This window comes from Xenopus tropicalis, chromosome 6 (genome assembly GCF_000004195.4).
Source record: "Xenopus tropicalis strain Nigerian chromosome 6, UCB_Xtro_10.0, whole genome shotgun sequence".
In the NCBI taxonomy this organism is placed as follows: Eukaryota; Metazoa; Chordata; class Amphibia; order Anura; family Pipidae; genus Xenopus; species Xenopus tropicalis.
This window is the reverse complement of record NC_030682.2, coordinates 79,133,741-79,153,479: the sequence shown is the minus strand read 5'-3', so window position 1 is coordinate 79,153,479 and position 19,739 is coordinate 79,133,741. Positions and strand designations below refer to the sequence as shown.

The following is a 19,739-nucleotide window of genomic DNA, read 5'->3' as shown; positions in this document are numbered from 1 at the left end:
CTCCACACCCAGCGAACATATTATCCTTCAGAAACTAGACTTTAGCAACAGTCATTATATGCATTATTTACACGTTATATATTAACTTAATGCACAGTGCAGCTGACGTGCCCTTACTGCACAAGCAGTGGCACTAGCGTTGTGCCCTCCGCTATCCCCTTCTCCGCGTATTAGCGTTGGCACCATCTCAGCACTGGCATACTGCGCTCAGGGCACGCAGTGTCGCTCATGTACCCATGACACGCAGTATTACTACTATTCCAGCAGCAGCGGCAGCAGTCTCCTCCTCCCTGTGTCCTGGCCGGCAGCAGATATTTTGCAGCGTTCTAGCGATGGAGCGGACACACAGTGACCCCAGCACTGCATAGTGGCCGCCGCGCTACAGCTGCTCCAGCGCCCCCAACACACACCCGCCGCCGCTGCTGTTGGGAGGGATGCAGGAGGGCGAGGAGCAGCAGCAGGAGGAAAGGCTGAATGAGTCTGTGGACAAGCCCAATGCTGTAGTTGAGGAGGGCGCAGGGGCAGCTATACACGGAGGTACCAGGACTGACTCAGACAGTGTCCAGAGCAACGATACACCAAGCCCACCGACCTGCAAGATCTGCTTCCAAGGTCCAGAGCAGGTAGGACCACTGCAGAGTGTATATATATATATATGTGGAGAGTGTGTGTATATATATATATACACACATACATACATACACACACACATATATATGTTATACATATATATAAAATATATGGACCCTGAATGGATGCTGTAGTACTCAACTGGTTACAATACCAGACGCATGTCAACCTGCTGAATGCCGAGCTTTGCTAATCGAGCAGGATACTCTATAACTTGCACGTACATGTGTGTGACCTCCATCATCTGCCTTCTACTACCGTAATGTTCATAATGTGCCTGCCTTTCGCTTGCACCCCGATACCCTGGCACGACTGCTGGCTAATTTGGCTGTGATTGTCACGCACAATCGGGTGAATGGAGCTGTATATAAATAAATACAATTATTCATATTTAGCTAACATTCTAGGACAGATATTGCAGACACAGTAGCTTCATAAATTGCCCCAGAGTACAGAATGCACATCAATCAATTTTGGCATGCTAGGATGGACGACACAAAATAAATTACCCAAGAGTTGCAGACATAGGAAAATAGCTCTATAATACTGTAAGATGCTGTGTCATGGTTTAACCAACAGGAAAATATCCAAGTATATTAAATAGTAAACAGTATTAATAAGGCTTTCATCCCACAGGGGCTGTGTAGCCACTTGACAGACACTTATGCTAAATATCATAACAAATAAGGCCTGTGGCTAGAAAGCCAGGAGGGGGAGGGAGAAACTAGCCATTACAGGAAATCATCTGAAACACATTTATGTGCAAACTAACTCATTCTACCTCTCCACTTATACTTTCTGTCAGCAGAGCAAACCATGATAAATGGGGCCGCTCTAGAAAATTAGAATTGGGGGCTTAAACTTGAATTGGGGGCTTAAACTTGAATTGGATAAAAAAATACATGTGATTAAAGGGAAACTGTCATGATTTTTATGGTATATTTTTTATTTCTAAATTACAATGTTTACATAGCAAATAAATCACTCTACCATTTAAAATGTTATTCTTGAAACAACAAATGTATTGTTTTTTAGTTGTAATATCGGTTTGTAGGCAGCCATCTCTGTGCATTTTGCCTGAGCCTGAGCTCTCAGAAGGCACCAGCGCTACACATGAGAACTGCTTTAAGGTCACCTATAGTTTCTCCTGCTCCCATGTATCTGGAGGAGTCCCAAGCCAGACTTGGATTTCTTACTGTTGGGTGCTATTCTGATATCTACTGGGAGCTGCTATCTTGCTACCTTCCCATTGTTCTGCTGATCAGCTGTTGGGAGAGGGTTATATTACTTCAACTTGCAGCTCAGCAGTAAAGCGTGACTGAAGTTTATCAAAGCACAGGTCATATGGCTGTGGCACCCTGGGAAATGAAGAATATGGCTAGCTTCATGTGAAAATTAGATATAAAAAAATCTGTGTTTTTGAAAAATTGATTTTAATGCAGGATTCTGCTGGAGAAGCTCTAGTAAAGGATGCCTTTGGAAAAAAGGCTTGTACTTGAATTGCATGTAATGGTTAACAATTGCAACTACTGTCTCATGTAGTAAACACTAACTATTACAACAGTGATTTATACATTCTCACATTCTACACAGCAACCAATAAAATGTTTGCTTTCAAAATGGTGAAAACCTAATGCTACTTATTGTTTGGTTACTATGGGTTACTAGACCTGGTGGATGCTTTCTGACTTTTCTGCAACTGCAATAAATACTAATGAGCCATGACAGATATTGCACATTAGGACTCTACTAACATAGACGCTAAATTGCACCATTGTAGTTACCAACAGCAACCAATGCATCATTAGTTTTGGTCAGTCTATTTCCCTTTGGTTAAATGAACCCTCATTAAGTGATACCACTTAAACTACATAATTTGATTTCTCTTTATTTCTGTCCTGTACATCTTTATCTGTTTCCTTTATATACTATGCATTAATCAAGAGGCAGTCTTATTGCAGCCAGGAATGTGTACCTAGTATACTTTTAGAAAGGTGATTTTAATTTTAATACTTAGTCTGAATGCAATAACTTTGGATTTAAAGTTTGTTTTACTTAACAAACAGGTTAATTTATCTCCATTGTTAATATTATGTCCATTAACAGGTAAAATCTTTGTTGTCAGATTGCCAGTGGCTAAATGCATTAGAGAAGTATTAATGATGTTCTCACAGTAAGATGCTCTAAGCTTTAGATATAAAAGTCTTATTCTTGCTAGGCCAGATCTAAATTACAATTTAAAGATGCTTATTAATGCTAAGAAAGAAGGCATGAAAGAGATTAACCAAAACAATTAGTACATCTAGCAATACATATAAAATGCCTAAAAAAGAGTTCACACTTCCAGACCTTCACTTTAATGCAAAATCATTGTCCAGTCTTGTATAGTAAGCACTGCACTATATTGTTTTACAAAGGACACATCTTCTTTAAGGCTATAACTGCCACCAATGAAGGCACTGTATTTATAGATACTGGGTGTGCTCTCAATAAAGCACTTGCTTCAAACATTAGCTAAAGATGGTACAATAAAGGGAGTATTGTATTTTTGTGTGCCTGGTTCCTGAGTTATTTAACATCCCATCATGCTTAAGGCCATGAATATAAAAGCTTGTCAAAAACCCCTTTTCTCTGTTTTAAAAATAGAACTGACATCTTTCCTGTGAAATGGTACCATGGCCAAAATAATAATTTACACAGGCCATCTTTTTACTTAGCCACATTTCACATAGCCCTTCACTCTTTCTCACATCACTACACTCTTGTCTACTTACATTTGTGCGTGTCTTGTCTGTTCCTTGCAGTAATCTGTTTTTCATCCTAATCATATCCACTGCCATCTTTGCTTTTATGAGCCAGTTGCCAAACTTCTATTCTTTTTACCATCTAATTTATGTCAGTGAAGCTAGTCATACCAGAGTCTAAATTGATTGCTACACTTGACTACCTGACACCAAATGATCTTTGTATAGGTGCAGAATGATTGGCCACCTTGACAAATATCTGGCACTTGGTCAAAATTGTAGGAGATTCCTGCCATGAAAGGGCTGCATTGGGTTGTGGATGCCTATTGGTTGCTATAGATTACTGCACCTGTGAAAACTTAGTTACCCATGATTAATATGACTCAGTGGCATAACTAGATGTTACTGGGCCCCAAAGCAAATTTAATTTAGGGCCCCTAAACCTTGGTAAGTTGACCTGTTCTATGAATATATGTGCAATTTCAATATATTAAAATTGCACATTAATTAGGGCTGTACTGGGCCCCAACACTCTTGGGCTCTCCTTTGAACTCCTTTGAAAAACATTTATGCACCACCATCATATTATGTTATTCTGTCTTTCTTGTACAGACCCCATGCACACAAAGATCCCAGTATTGCTCAGAATATTGCAGCCTTACCATATTAAAGAAATATTATCACCACATATCAGATGCCAAAAATAGTTTGATTACTTGATTTACCCATTTTAAAACTACTGGGTTAGAATTTTTGTAGGTGCTTCAATAACATTTTGGGTTTTTTTTCCTTTACTGTAATGTAATTGTAATAGTAAATGTAATTGCAAATGAAACCAGTATTTCTTTTTTGTTCTTCTCTGAACTATTGGTTCTGTCTTTTAGAACAATGTAACAGAAACCAGCTGATTAACATATAAGGAGGAGAACTGTTTTTTTGTACAGACTCATAACAGGGAAAGACAAACAAAATATTGCCTTTAATTTATACTGAAAATTTGCATAGAATTACATCTTCTTTCATTATGCCAATAATATTTTTTGAATATCCCTTTAAGTTGATTTTTGTAAACTCATACATATTTTATATCTTTGAACATTGTCCTGTATCAAAGAAACTTGCTTTCTAGAGCATAGCAATGAGTATTTGGCTTTTGATGGATGTGTATGGCATTAGGAGTTTTACATACACTCACTTACATACATTCACACAGCTAAAAATAAAAAGGTTAAAGGACATGTCAACCCCCCAACCAAAAATTTTATGGCCGCCGGGTGACACGCAAAATGGAGCAGAAAAGAAAAGGTGCAGGCTGTAGGAGGAGATTGAGGGAGCGGCACTTATGTGGTTTAAGTGGGGGTAAGGCGCCCTATCCATTAGAAGTGAAATTAAAATTAGGGTTGACATCTCCTTTAAAGTCACTGCATTGAATTATCAGTTGTCCTGAACACCTGGACACCTGCTAATCCTAAAGCAACACACCTCTGCTCTAGTAGCACCAGAAAAAGCTCCCACGTGAATATAATTCATTCATTCATATATCAATAAGAAACAATGATCATCTCCTTTGGCTATTATTCATTTTAGATGCAATTTGCTGGTGCATGTTTGGATGTTGCGATGGTTTTTCAGCACCAGGGCCAGTTCCCTTTGCCACAGACTCCAATCTGCACAAAATCATTAGGCACGTTCTATGTATTTACAAGATATTTAAACAGAGGTCAAGGTCCTAACAGTGTGACCCAACTATATAATACTATATATATAATACAATATATATGTTGTACCATGAAAACATGATCTTTTAGCCTTTTCTGAGGTAGATATTGTAATGTCTCATCCTTAACTTGTCTTTAATCATGGCAAGCAGTGTTGTTGTAAATACTGTATTAACAGGTGCACACTAAACTGTTTTCAATAAACATTTAGATCACAGTATGACAGACTATTAGATTATACACATACCAATCTGAGATCAAGATTAAAAAAAAAAAGGGCTCTGGCACACGGGGAGATTAGTCGCCCGCGACAAATCTCCCTGTTTGCGGGCGACTAATCTCCCCGAGTTGCCTTCTCCTGCCATCCCACCGGCGACAATGTAAGTCGCCGGTGGGATGGCACACGCGGCGGCGCGATTTCGGGAAATCGCCGAAAAAGACTTGTCATGTTGGAGCAGTAAGGCTCCCCATAGAATAGTCTGGTTGAAATCCACATTTGAGGGAAACCCTTCCCAGTAGGGGGTAATTCACAAATATCCCCTAACGACACAACCAGGACTGTGGAAAGGTGACAACATAAACAACTTCATCAGACAATGCGGGACCAGCCCGTTAGGGCAGGAAGCTGGGGTCTTTGATCTGTTGATCAAAGAGAGGCAAAGTGTGGGCCTAGGAACAGCAGGGGGGTGCAGCTATCAGAAAGTATGGATTATAGAAATGGATCCATATCTCCGCTGCTTTAGGGTCCACATCCTCATAAATCACATAGGATTTATGAGGAGGCCCCAGGCTTCCCAATGATACCAAACAGGAGCAGCCTATACCCCTCTCTGAGCAGGAATGGGTTCTGGGGGACTGGGACATGAGACCCCCCTCATGTTTGGTATCATTTTGATCGCCCATATATAGGTTAAAACAATTCCCTACTTTCATAATAATATTGAATACTGGCAAGTACCAATATTATATGAAAAGAAACTGGCATGAGAAGTACAGCTCTCTAAAGGGGTCATGTGACCAGTTCCTGGGCACTCCCTCCTCATGCATACGGTAATGAGGGAGGGGCTCAGCGGGGGATAAAAGCACGCATGCCCAGGTATTCTTTAGCTCATTCTGGAGGCCTCAACTTATGCAACTTATGTTGGGGGATGGGCTCAGGATTTCAACCTCTTGCCTCAGAGAGCACAAGATATTCGGTAACGTATTTCTCTGTGTTTTAATCCCCTTTTATTTTTATAACTGTTCTACAACATGTATGTCTGTTTGTAACATTCACTGTTTTTATATAACATATGCACTGTCCACTTTGGAATATTAAATACAAAATGTAATAAGTTTAGTCCTTCGGCTCTATATCAATTCCCACGTACCTCGTATGACTGCTCAGGCCTAGGTGTATTAACTGTTTGGTGTGTGTATGTGTATTGGGTAGAGGGCAGATTCTGTGTAGATGCTAATTAACTAGTGGGCTGCTAGCAGGGGGGTGGGTTTGACTGTAATTTTAACCCTGTGGCTTTAAGCTGCTAGTGTGCTGTTAAATTAGTGAGAACTAACCCTAACTGCAGTAAGAAAGTTTGTGTGCGATATATTTCAGGCGCGTCTGTTAGTGGCGTTTCCGTGACAAGACTCGCAAGGCTTTTTCGGCGATTTGCGCGGGCGGGCGACTAATCTCCCCGTGTGCCAGAGCCCTAATAAACCAAAGGCAAAGAAAGACAACTTAACAAATCAACTACGCCCCACAGATAAATTAGAAAAAAAATGAACTGTTTCCAAAAGAGTACCATGGCAATTTAAAAATAAGGTTGAGAAAACTATCAAGCGCAAAGCTATTAAATACAAAGCATTTTAAAGATCTGACCTTTATTTTTTCAATAATAGCATTGAAATAGATTGGCCAATTTTCTTTAAAAGATAGCCTAAATTTTGCTTCACTAGTTTTAACTTTGAGGGCCTCCTACCAACTCGGTTAAGGTAAGATAAAATGCCAGTTATAAAAGGAACTTCTTTTTTCAACCAAAAATAAACTAAAGCTTGCTTGGTGGCAGCCATGAATTAAAATGAAAAGGTTGTTAATTCTTTAAGCAAATACCTCTGATAGTTTGCTAAATACAACCCTATTTGCATTAAAATGTAGGGCAAAATTAGAAGAAAGTGGTGGCCTCTCTTTTTGAAGTAATGCTCACTTACTCACAGTAAAACGTAAATGTTGGCATTACATTGCTTGGAGCATTGTTTTTTTCTAGTGAGCACAATGTTGAACTGCAAATAGTGTCTCTGTACACTGTACCATAAATAAAAATGGGAGTTTGCCACATAGGACACAGTAGATTAGAATTTTTATGGAGGGCTATAATGACTTGAATAGGAAAAACACCAAAGCTGGTTTATTCAACTCTGAGGCACATTGCAGATTTTTTGGCCTATACATAAGTAATATCCAGCTCTTGCATCCACTATAAGCATAAGCACCATAATTATCATCGTCATGCCAAAATTGTTGCCAATTTCTGCTGTCACTATGAGAGTGGAGTTATATAAATAACTTGCTGAAAACAAGACTTGCATACTGCAAAGGGTGCTTAACCGATTTATTACCAGCCAAGTGACAAACCAATAATAATTTGTAAATAAGACTGCTTTTGTCAGTCTTTGTTGCAACAGTGAATTTTGACAATACCTATAACACTATGAAGGGAACCACTTACCGTATATACTCGAGTATAAGCCAAGTTTTTCAGCACTAAAAATGTGCTCAAAAGTACTCGGCTTATACTTGTGTATACCTGTGTCCTAAAATAGCAAATTGTAGTGCCCCCTACATGTGCAAGTGGTGACGCCACCCAGATGCTGCCACAGGATCCTGCACCTCAGCTCGGCGTGTGCTGCATCTGGGAGTTTGTTGTGCAAATAAATATGAAGTCACAGGGGTTCCCTGTGGGTTTGTGCAGTCCTGTTGCTGCACATGCAGGGCTCCTCTGTGTATTTTCTCAACGGCTTCCCTTCAGCATGCAGTCCTATAGCAGCCGCCTGCACAGTATCTATTCCCAGCGGTTCCTTGCCTGCTCTTTCCTTTACCTACTCAGCTCGGCGTGTGCTGCATCTGGGAGTTTGTTGTGCAAATAAATATGAAGTCACAGGGGTTCCCTGTGGGTTTGTGCAGTCCTGTTGCTGCACATGCAGGGCTCCTCTGTGTATTTTCTCAACGGCTTCCCTTCAGCATGCAGTCCTATAGCAGCCGCCTGCACAGTATCTATTCCCAGCGGTTCCTTGCCTGCTCTTTCCTTTACCTACCTGGTTTCCCTTCGTGATCAGCAACTGCTGAGTCCCACCCGGAACGCTCTATTCTTCTGGCCTCAGCAGGCTTCCGTACCTGACAGAGCGCCAGCGGGAGGAGTTACACCTTGCGGAAAGATTTTGCGTTGCCCGAAGCGATTTGCTTTGGAATGAGAACCCGAGTGACTAGTGATAGAAACATTTCCCACAGGGTGGGTTCAGATACACATTCATGCGAATGCAAAGGTTTGTTTATTATTTTAATAGGATCTTTGGCTCAGGGAAAAGAGATATCACTGATCAAATATTATAGTCAATAAACGCACCTCCCCAATTTCCTCGGTGAATGAAAGTTCTCAAGCGAAATATAAATACTGTTCTTGTTCTAAGTGATTAGATGAAATCGGATTAGGAGGTGCCATTGGTAATTGAATTTGAGTCAATTCTGTACTGTCAGCTGGAGGGGTGGGATTAGTAGTTGATAATTAATAGTACCAATGGCAAAACCAATACCTCCTCTCACCTTCCCCGCCTTGCTTCGTTCAAACCTGAGCTTGTTAGTTTGGCCCCAAATGTTACATCCAAATTGTGCCCTAGGGGCAATTGTGGCATTGTGATGGCAGCCTTGAAGACTAGATGTAAACCTGCATTTGACTAACATAGTAATTATGATTTTGTTCTGTCCTTTTGTTGTGATGTGTTATTTACAAAAACTTAATTTATATTAAGTCCAGCATCAAGAATTATTTTGCCCTTGTAATTTCTATTGTAGTACTGTGATGAGACTTGTACACTGGGGTCCAAGATAATTAGTATGGCAACTTCTGGGGTCCAAGATAATTAGTATGGCAGCTTCCTTAGGGTTCCCAAACTTGCTTTTGTCTGCTGCTGTAGCATTTTTCTTTCCCTAAAGTTATCTATTTATTTATCTGTTATTTAGGCTTATATTCGAGTCAATAAGTTTTTCCAGTTTTCTTAGGTAAAATTAGGTACCTCGGCTTATACTCGAGTATATACAGTACTAATGGTCAGATTTTGTTTTCCGATTTGGATTTTTTAGTGCTAACAGCAAAAAAAAAAACTAACAACTTTTTTGAGCTATACTATACAACAAAACTGAAAAATTTCAGATCCAAAAAATACTCCAGCTAAAATTTGTCAGGATCATGTAGAAGTCAATGCCAAATGTCCTGGAAGACCTTCCTTTGCTTCAAATTGTTAGAGGTTTTCGGATTTTTGACACTGGTTTTAGCAAATTTTCTGTGATTGTATTCCACGTGTGCTATTTAAGATCAGAATGTAAACTCAAAATCTTCATTCAAAAGATTCAAGCATTATTGTGACATTTATAAATACAGCAATGGTCGAGTTTAATTCAAATTTATACCATGTTGAGTTTATACGACTTTCAAGGCTAGAAAAAAAAATAATTTTAGTAAATGTGCCCCGTAATGTTACTTTTAACATGATCAGCAGCATTAGTCATTCCATTGGAGAAGAATGAAGGAATAATAAATGAATGGAGAAGAGTGTATTTATCTAGCAAGGGACAGACATGACATAGCTTCAGTTTCAGATTTTTAATGATTAAAACAATATGCAAAAAGTATGTTTAAAACAAGCCCTATTCATGTAACTCCTGTTGAACAAGATGGCAAGCTTCCCCTTTAACATTGGGCATCACATGGAAAATTTAATTTAAGCTATGCTAATTATGCTGAAATGTTTTTATTGGAGTCACCAAAACTGTATATTTTAAGAGTAATAGAGTACAGGCGGCATTACTTTTTCTTGTAAATTAACCAAACAAAATAAAAGGAGCCTTACTGTATTAATGGGGACATCAACACTGTAACCCTTTATGGGAATTTATGTATGTATAAAACTGGTTTGTAACTCCTTGATTGGCACATACATTCACCTGAATTTCTTATGTATTCTGACTTGTATGTGCCCTCATGAGTACCTCTTCTATACCATTTTTGTGCAATTATACTGAACTCCCCAGAGTCTCACTTTGCAGATGTCCTTGAGTTTTCCACATCTAGGGTCCCCTGGTTTGTATGAATATGGACTTCTAGATGAGGATAAAGCAGTTCTCTAGCAATAATGTTCTGTCCAGAACACCAAGATGAATGCTCATTTGTGTTAGGCAGTTACAATGCGGGCATGATATTTAGGAGATATTGTAATAAAAGGTACAAGGATTGCTTCAGTTTTTGTAATCCAATTCATAATTAGTAGGTAGCAATGACTTGTCTTTTAATACTAGAAAACATTTGACTGGTTGCATTGCAGGTCTGAGTTTGGCCAAAATATGTCATATATAAGTAATTAGTGTTGAATCAAAGACAGTCATGGCTTCTTGATTATTTGTTAAAATTGGCAAGTATTGGTATTTCAGTGAGTAGGTCTGATGGATTTGCCAGACTTTCCTCTCCATTTACTCATTCTTTTTTGGTCAACTTGTTCTGCTAATAATGTATTTGGGCAGGTTTGGAAATGTATGAAATATATATGACAATTTAACCCCTTGTATATGCTAATTTATGCTAATTTATGCTAATTCGAATTGAGATTTAGTTCGGCCAAAACCGAATCCTTAAAAAAAAAAGCTGGGATTCAGTGCATCCCTACCACATACTGTAGGAATTGAAAGAATAAAACTTAAACCTGATTTATATCTGGTTATCTGATTTAAACCTGATTTATAGTGAATCCTCTTTCACAATTTTTGCTGTAACACCCCCAGGACCCACTATCCCAGAAATTTTTTTTTTGTGGTTTAATTCCATTAAAGTGCTTGAAGGAAAACTATACCCTCAGAATGAATACTTAACTAACAGATAGTTTATATTATGCTAAGTGACCTATTAAAGTATCTTGTTGTGTGGAAGCTAAATACAGAACTCTGTCCATTAATTGGCTGATATGACCTAGCATATATGTGCCTTGGCTTGTTTGTGTGCACTCTGAACTCTATGATCCCAGGAGCCAGGCCTGAATTCTTAAAATGGCAATTTTCTATATAGCACATACTACTAAAAAAAGTATATTTTTATGAAAATGGTTTATTTAGATGAAGCAGGGTTTTACATATGAGCTGGTTTATGGAATATATTTTTATAGATTTTTTGGGGGTATAGTTTTCCTTTAAGGAGCACTGGAAGTCAGGTTGCTGTTTGTTCTGCTGCACAACAACCCAAATGCCTTGCATGCTTCTTAGGCAATTTTTTTCTCACCAAAAATATATTCCAACCCTTTTTCCTTTAGGAAAATCATTTTAGGCCCCCAAAGATTTTATTTGGATTTCAAAATAAACTGCATACTGGTCAGGGCCGCTGAAAATCTCTACTCATGAGCCCCCTCAGTAGTTGCAGTCTGTGCTTTCCTGCACTAGGATCTAAGGCACATGTTTACATGGAAAGAGGTAAAAATCAGACAATAACATTTAAATGAAAATAATGATATACATTTATTATGTAATGAATGCTCAGTAACATTTATTGGCATAGCTTATAATGCACTTATTTGACTGCATATTGTGTGTGAGGCTGATTGCATTTGGGAGTGGAGGTTGCTAAAATGGTAAAAATGTTTTCTATGAAATATGAAGGAATAACTAATCCTGCTTTAAACATGCAAGTCCAGTGGTTTTACACAGCAAACAGAATCCTACAGAATATGTATTTAGCGTAATGGCAAAAAAGGGAGATTTCAGGCATTTTGCCTACCACTTTTTTTCTCTTGCTCTTTGCTTTGAAGTGTCCAAACAGATTAGCTTCCTTCCTTTTTCTCCTGTTTTTACTTAATGCTACTGTAGGCTAAATGTTTTCCATCTCACCGCTACCATTTCTTCGAATCCAGTATCTGTTATTTATCCATTCATTGCTTGCAAATGCCCAGCGGTAAGAAATTTTAATTTGTAAATGTCATGTCACATTAGTTTTACATTAAAATGGAAAAAAACTAGTTTGCTTTGGCAAGTGTTGTTTGTAAATTTGTATCTTATTAACTTCTGCTAGAGTCAAGTAAATTTATATGTAAAGTTTATTTTAGGAGAGCAGACGAAATGGATTCATGTCTCACTTATAAAACAGAGGCTGAATCACTGTTAATGATTATGCATTAGCTTAATGCATTGTGCAGTCTGCAAAGATATAACCTCTGGAAATTAGATTTTTACTTTGGAGTGTTTCCCAACGTCTTTGGTGAAGTTAATCAGAATGACTGGACATTTTTCTGCTCAGATTTGCTATAAATGCTGGCTGGCAGCTGAGGATGATAATGCATAAACAGGATCCACATCATCGTTTGGAGAAGTACTTTCCAGTGCATTGGGCACAGGAGATGAATTAATCCAATGACAAATCAGGGGAATTTACTTAACCAAGAGGAAGCTAGCTTTCATGTATGGCTTTGAAATCTGGAAGAAGTTTTGTAAAAAGAAAATGTATTTTTCATTTCTTTTAACCAACGACCTGAAAGAGAATAGAACAAAGTGAAAATAAAGTATACATCTGTAAGCATGCAGATGAAAGAAATCATAATTCTATGTATATATAAATACTATTTACATCTGTCATTTTCTTTGTCATTCATTTCATCTACATGGCATTTATTCATTGAATATCTTAGCATATCAGTAACAAAAGATAAAATATATAAAAGTAATAATTGGGTACTTCACAGAAGTAAGTTCCATTTAAGTTTATAACAAAAAAATATATTTTGTATTGAAGTTAACCTGTTCCAAGGTGGGGATATCTGTTATAACCAATGTTAACATTCTAGCAACTTTTCCAACATTCTATAAAAATACAGACTTGAATATTCACAAGGAATAGTTTCTTTTAATGGATATTTATAGAAAAGCATCACAATGTATTTTTTTTTGCTTTTCACATGGAAAATCTTTTTTCTTCTTGCATTCAGAACATAGAAATCAAACCTTGATTCTTAAAATCGCTTTTCTATATGTTACTATATATGCTCTTTGGTGTTTACTTAAACTTGCCTATTGTATCATAACAGAAAATGCACACACAGGCATTTTGGAGCCAAAATCTGCTCCATGTGCACAGTTAAAGGTAGATGCCCTAAATGCCTTTCACCGAGGATTGAGTATCTGGTATCACGCATAGTGTGGCATCGTCTAATGCTCTTGCCGACAGGATTCTCCCCTCTGTCCAGCTAATGCACACTCTGGATTAAACCTGTCTATCCTTTTTGGAGGATAGCACTATAGCACAATACCATTTGGCTCTTTATTTAGAACAAAGAATGTTTTGGGAGCCACAATCAGTACAATCAGTAATGGTTTATTGAAAGCCTAGGTATTCATTTTTAAGTACAGGTATCTGTACCTGTCAATAATCTATTGCCTTTCCTCCCTCTATGCCTTAGTCATCTAATTGTGTAGCCAGTGCATGGGCATGTGCATCAGGTCCCCCATTCTGGCACATACACAAGAGTTTGGAGCGATACAATGCTTGCCTTAATAACAGTGTCCTCAAAATGGCACCTGCCTGCTTGTGATTTCAGTGTAGCCCACCCTAGGGTAAGGCTTACGATACTGGCGAAAGGACTGTGGTGACTGTGGGCAGCAATGGCAAATGTAGTGCAACGCCATGTAAACCACACTAGCATCTAAGTTTTAACAACAAAGTAAATAAACACCCAAAATTCAAAATGCGTGTGTTTGGAAACTCCCCTAATGTCCTAAACCATCAGTGTTGGGGCCCTTAAACAACAATTTACATCCAGGATGCTTGAACTTTGTATTATAGCTTCAAATGTATACTGTCACTTTAAATATATCACTGTAATCAACTTTGTGTTGGTCAGTAACAAGAATCCCACAGTAGCTTGGTGCAGTCTGTATCTCCTGTAACAATTGACACAACTGAGTGTTTCTCCTGTAGAGTCTGTATGAGGGAGCAATATTGTACAGTCTATCCCAGTGTTACTGCTGCTGCACAAGTTAGATGTATATTTGTTACCTGTAGCTCAGTATTGCAGCACACTTACTACTGAGATGAGAGAAGGGATTCCCCTTGAGAAAGACTCTTTGCCGAAACATAGTAACATAGTAACATAGTAACATAGTAAGTTGGGTTGAAAAAAGACATACGTCCATCAAGTTCAACCATAATGCCTATACCTAACCTGCCTAACTACAAGTTGATCCAGAGGAAGGCAAAAACCCCATCTGAAGCCTCTCTAATTTGCCTCAGAGGGGAAAAAATTCCTTCCTGACTCCAAGATGGCAATCGGACCAGTCCCTGTATCAACTTGTACTAAGAGCTATCTCCCATAACCGTGTATTCCCTCACTTGCTAAGAATCCATCCAGCCCCTTCTTAAAGCTATATAATGTATCAGCCAGTACGACTGATTCGGGGAGGGAATTCCACAACTTCACAGCTCTCACTGTAAAAAATCCTTTCCGAATATTTAAATGGAACCTCCCTTCTTCTAAACGGAGTGGGTGCCCTCGTGTCCGTTGGAAGGACCTACTGGTAAATAAAACATTAGAGAGGTTATTATATGATCCCCTTATATATTTATACATAGTTATCATGTCACCTCTTAAGCGCCTCTTCTCCAGTGTAAACAGACCCAACTTGGCCAGTCTTTCTTCATAACCGAGACTTTCCATACCCTTTACCAGCTTAGTTGCCCTTCTCTGGACCCTCTCTAGCTCAATAATGTCCCGTTTGAGCACTGGAGACCAAAACTGAACAGCATATTCTAGATGGGGCCTTACCAGTGCTCTGTAAAGGGGAAGAATAACCCCCTCCTCCCGTGAATCTATACCCCTTTTAATACAGCTCAGAACCTTGTTTGCCCTTGCAGCTGCTGCCTGGCATTGCTTGCTACAGCCAAGTTTATTATCTACAAGGACTCCAAGATCCTTCTCCATTATGGATTTGCCTAGTGCAGTCCCATTAAGGTTATACGGGGCTTGCATATTTTTACATCCCAGGTGCATGACCTTACATTTATCCACATTAAATCTCATCTGCCACTTAGCTGCCCAGATTGCCAGTTGGTCAAGATCCTGCTGCAGGGATGTCACATCCTGGATAGAATTGACTGGTCTGCAGAGTTTTGTGTCATCTGCAAACACTGATACATTACTCATAATACCCTCCCCTAAGTCATTTATGAACAAATTAAACAAAAGTGGACCCAGTACAGAACCCTGAGGGACCCCACTGAGAACCTTACTCCAAGTAGAGAATGTGCCATTAACAACCACCCTCTGTACCCGATCCTGTAGCCAGTTTTCTATCCATGTGCAAACGACTTCACTAAGACCAATAGACCTTAGCTTAGAAAGCAGTCGTTTGTGGGGAACGGTATCAAATGCTTTGGCAAAATCCAAATAGATTATATCTACTGCATCCCCACTGTCCAGCTTCTTACTTACCTCATCATAAAAAGCAATTAAATTGGTCTGACATGACCTGTCCTTCATAAAGCCATGCTGATTACTGCTCATAATGCCATTCTCCACTACATAATTTTGAATGTGATCCCTTAACAAGCCTTCAAATAACTTGCCCACCACGGATGTCAAACTTACAGGCCTATAATTGCCAGGCTGAGATCTTATTCCCTTTTTAAATATGGGAGTGACATTCGCCTTCTTCCAATCACTAGGTACCATACCTGATGAAAGAGAGTCTGAGAATATCAGAAACAAGGGCCACTGCAATTCTGCCCCTAGCTCTCTCAGTACCCGAGGGTGTATTCCATCTGGCCCAGGTGCCTTGTTTACATTTATCGTGTGTAACCCTTTAAGCACCATATCCTGTGCCAACCACTGTGTAGTTGGAGCTGAGGCAACAGTGAAGCTATTGGGTGAGACTTGGCCCACTGGCTCCTCTACTGTATACACAGAAGAAAAGAACTGGTTAAGCACATCTGCCTTTTCTGTATCCGCTGTAACCATATTGTTATTATAACTCAATGGGGCCACACCCTCAACCTGCATCTTTTTACTATTAATATACTTAAAAAACTTTTTGGGGTTAGTCTTGGCCTCGGCCGCGATGCGCTCCTCATTTTCTATCTTTGCCTTCCGGATTGCTGTTTTACAACACTTGTTATAGTGTTTATATTCATTAAACGCAGCTACTGTCCCCTCTGACTTATATTTCTTAAAAGCTTTCCTTTTTTTCCCTATTAACTTCTTTACCTCAGAGTTAAGCCACATAGGGTGATTCTTAACACTTCTACTTTTTCTTATTAATGGAACGTTGGGGTAATTCTCATCTTTGGCAAGTGTATCCGCTAACTTGTGTGTCTTCTTTTGCCTGTGCACATTTTGTGGTATGTATTATCTTATTAATCTATGTACTTGTAACTTTGCAATTAAAATTGATTGTTGTTAAAAATTATTTTGTATACTATATAAAGGACTATACTTTTTAATAATACCACTGTGCTTGTATTTCTTGTGTGCAACCCCTTATCCTATTTAAAATTGCTGTTTTTGTTTTTACTGTTTTTGGTGCCCTATATGGGGGTACTGTTTTTGGGGTTTTTTTGCACCAAATACTTACATTGCTTTTTTTTGCATGCTAAGTGAGTGCCCTCCATTTATGTATATTTACTATATGAGAGAAGGGCAACTCTGAAACTTGTTTGGGACTGCAGGTCTCCCCTCCAAGTTCTCAGTACTGAGCTGGTGACTAGGTATGGCACTGGCTGGATTTCAGTCGGCTTCCCAAACTGTGCAGGGGAATTTCTGTCTCTGTCTCCCATGCAGCATCCACACACACTCTAGCTTTTAGCAGAGATATGCGGCAGCTCTCCACCCCTCAGGTCCTTTAGATGCACTTCCTTTTTTCTTCCTCTTTCTTTAGGAGCTCTTCCTCTCAATAGCATGGCATTCTGGGATCTGTAGTCCCCTTATTCCTATTACTAGAAATACTGATGCAGCCCTCATATTAACAATGAAACTTAAGCCACATAAAGCAAGGCAATAAGCTTATTTTCAAAGAAACCTGCTGGGCTACACCAAGACTGAAGAAAACAATATTATTTATACAACATACATTTGTAAAATAAGTTTATTTTGCTTGACAAACACATTAGAAAATCATTTTAAATTATTTCTTATGGTGACAGATCCCCTTTAAAAATAGATGATATTTGATACCAATAAAGGATTTCCTTCTTTATGATATTACACACAGGAATAGGTAAACTGGTCGATGTCCAGTGATTGCTAAAAGAAAATTTCAGGGACTGACAGAGTATTATTTTTGTTAGTGAACATTTTCTCCCCACCTAACAGACATTAGTCGCTATCCTTTTAAAGCTGAATTTTGACACAGATATGCCCTTTAAGTTTCAAATCAAGGTTAACCAAATAACACACTTTTGCTGGCTCATTATTGCTTTAAAAGCCTTATTAACAAAACAAGCATATTATAGGCAGGTATTCATTTACTGTAGGATAAGAATTAATGCATTATCAACTTCAATGTCGATGAAATGTATCCTGATGCAGCTGATTTCATTTTAAATGTATGCTTTACAACTGAATGCAATTTTCTTGTTTGTTCATTTTCCATGAATTCTTAGGCTGATGCCACACAGGGTTGATTCTTGGCCTGAGGAAAAAGAGAGGCTGAAAATCACCCCTGTGCTGGCATCAGCCTTTGTCTTTGCTTGCACCTGGAATCACTGAATGGACCTGGGTACAGGCACACACAGCAGATATCAGCTCTAAATTGCAAACTCTTGTACTTCTTCACTGATATCCAGAGCATGTGGCTGCACCCAGGCTGATTCAATGGTTCTAGGTGCAGGCTAAGAAGAAGGCTGATGCCAGCATAGGGGCTAGCAGTTTTCCACAGGCCACAAATCAGCCCTGTGTGGCATCAGCCTTACTCTCTTTATTAAAGCTAATAAAATACTAAAACAGACTTGGCAACTTTTGTGGCAATATCAAAATTTTCACTATCCCACAATCAGTTCAGCTGGCACAGAATGCATAGGAGGTATAGTGCATCAACAGAGCAGCAATATGTTCTATGTCTTGAAGTTCTTGATTCCAAAAAGTAAAGGGCAAACCAGTCATACCAATTACTGAAAGACTATTAGTAGATTACAGCTACATTATAGCACAGTGGTATGTTTTTTACATGATACATCTGGTTGATCACCACAACACAAAGGTTTTCCTTCAAAAGGTTCATTATCATAAAATGACTTTATGTGATACAAACCTTAATTCCACATTACAACATACGTTTCTTGTTTATCATAGTGGGGGTTTATGTAGTAAATAGTATTAACCTCCTTAGATCATCAGAGTTCTTTTGGTTGACGACTTTGCTCCCCTTTTAAACATTTATTGTGGACACCCATGCCATGTACTTAATTATTGCTGGGCTTTAACTCCCAGTAAGCGTTTACCCTTGATTACATGTTGAAGAATGGTGGGAGTTACCATACAGCAACATCAGAGGACCCAAGATTAATAAACAGGGGCATAAATAAATCTGGTCTTTGCATCAGCCACAAAAACACAGAAATTAAATATTTATATGATTGAAAAGGCACCTTTAAAATCTTGCTTTCTAGCAGTGTACAGTAAAGGCATCATATTTAAATGATGCATGCTTATATAATAGTATCCTACACCATAAACTTCAAAGATTTCTAAATGTCCTATTGATGATTATATATATATATAATGTATATATATATATATATATATATATATATACAATCCATAGGTTTTCAGCACACCAACAGACCGAATGACCTGGGTGCTACCAGATTATGCAAGGTTAATCAAAAAATCAGGAAAAAACTGGTGCACTCCAGGAACCTTTAAAAATAAAAATCAAGATTCTTTACTTAAGTCATTTTAAAAATGTATCAGGCCAACAAATCTTGATTTTTATTTTTAAAGGTTCCTGGAGTGCACCTGTTTTTTCCTGATATATATATATATATACATAGCTGCAGCAGAAAGCACTCACGGCTCCAATTGTTCAAAAATATCAAAATAGTTTTATTGCTCCACACTCACATCGACGCGTTTCGATCCACAAGGGACCGTCGTCAGGGTCCCTTGTGGATCGAAACGCGTCGATGTGAGTGTGGAGCAATAAAACTATTTTGATATTTTTGAACAATTGGAGCCGTGAGTGCTTTCTGCTGCAGCTATGTGAATATTTTTGGTGAGCACCCGGCGCGTGGTTTGCGATTGGTGAGTGCCGTCATTGGAATAGATATATATATATATATATATATATATATAATATATTTTTTTTTTTCTAAAAACAAGTTGCCAGAAAATGCTGTTTAAGACATTTTTTAGAATGCGGCTTACTTATGCTTACTTC

General features: G+C 38.5%; 1 protein-coding gene across 1 annotated transcript in view; it reads left to right on the top strand.

Moving 5' to 3' along the window:
• Window positions 1–266: 266 nt before the first annotated feature.
• marchf11 (membrane associated ring-CH-type finger 11) overlaps window positions 267–19,739 on the top strand; it is a 38,066-nt gene continuing 18,593 nt past the window's right edge. Inside the window, exon 1 of the mRNA XM_002933124.5 lies at window positions 267–623. Within this exon, the coding sequence (XP_002933170.1) occupies window positions 435–623 (189 nt within the window). The 5' untranslated portion in view covers window positions 267–434. The remainder of the gene's footprint in view (window positions 624–19,739) is intronic.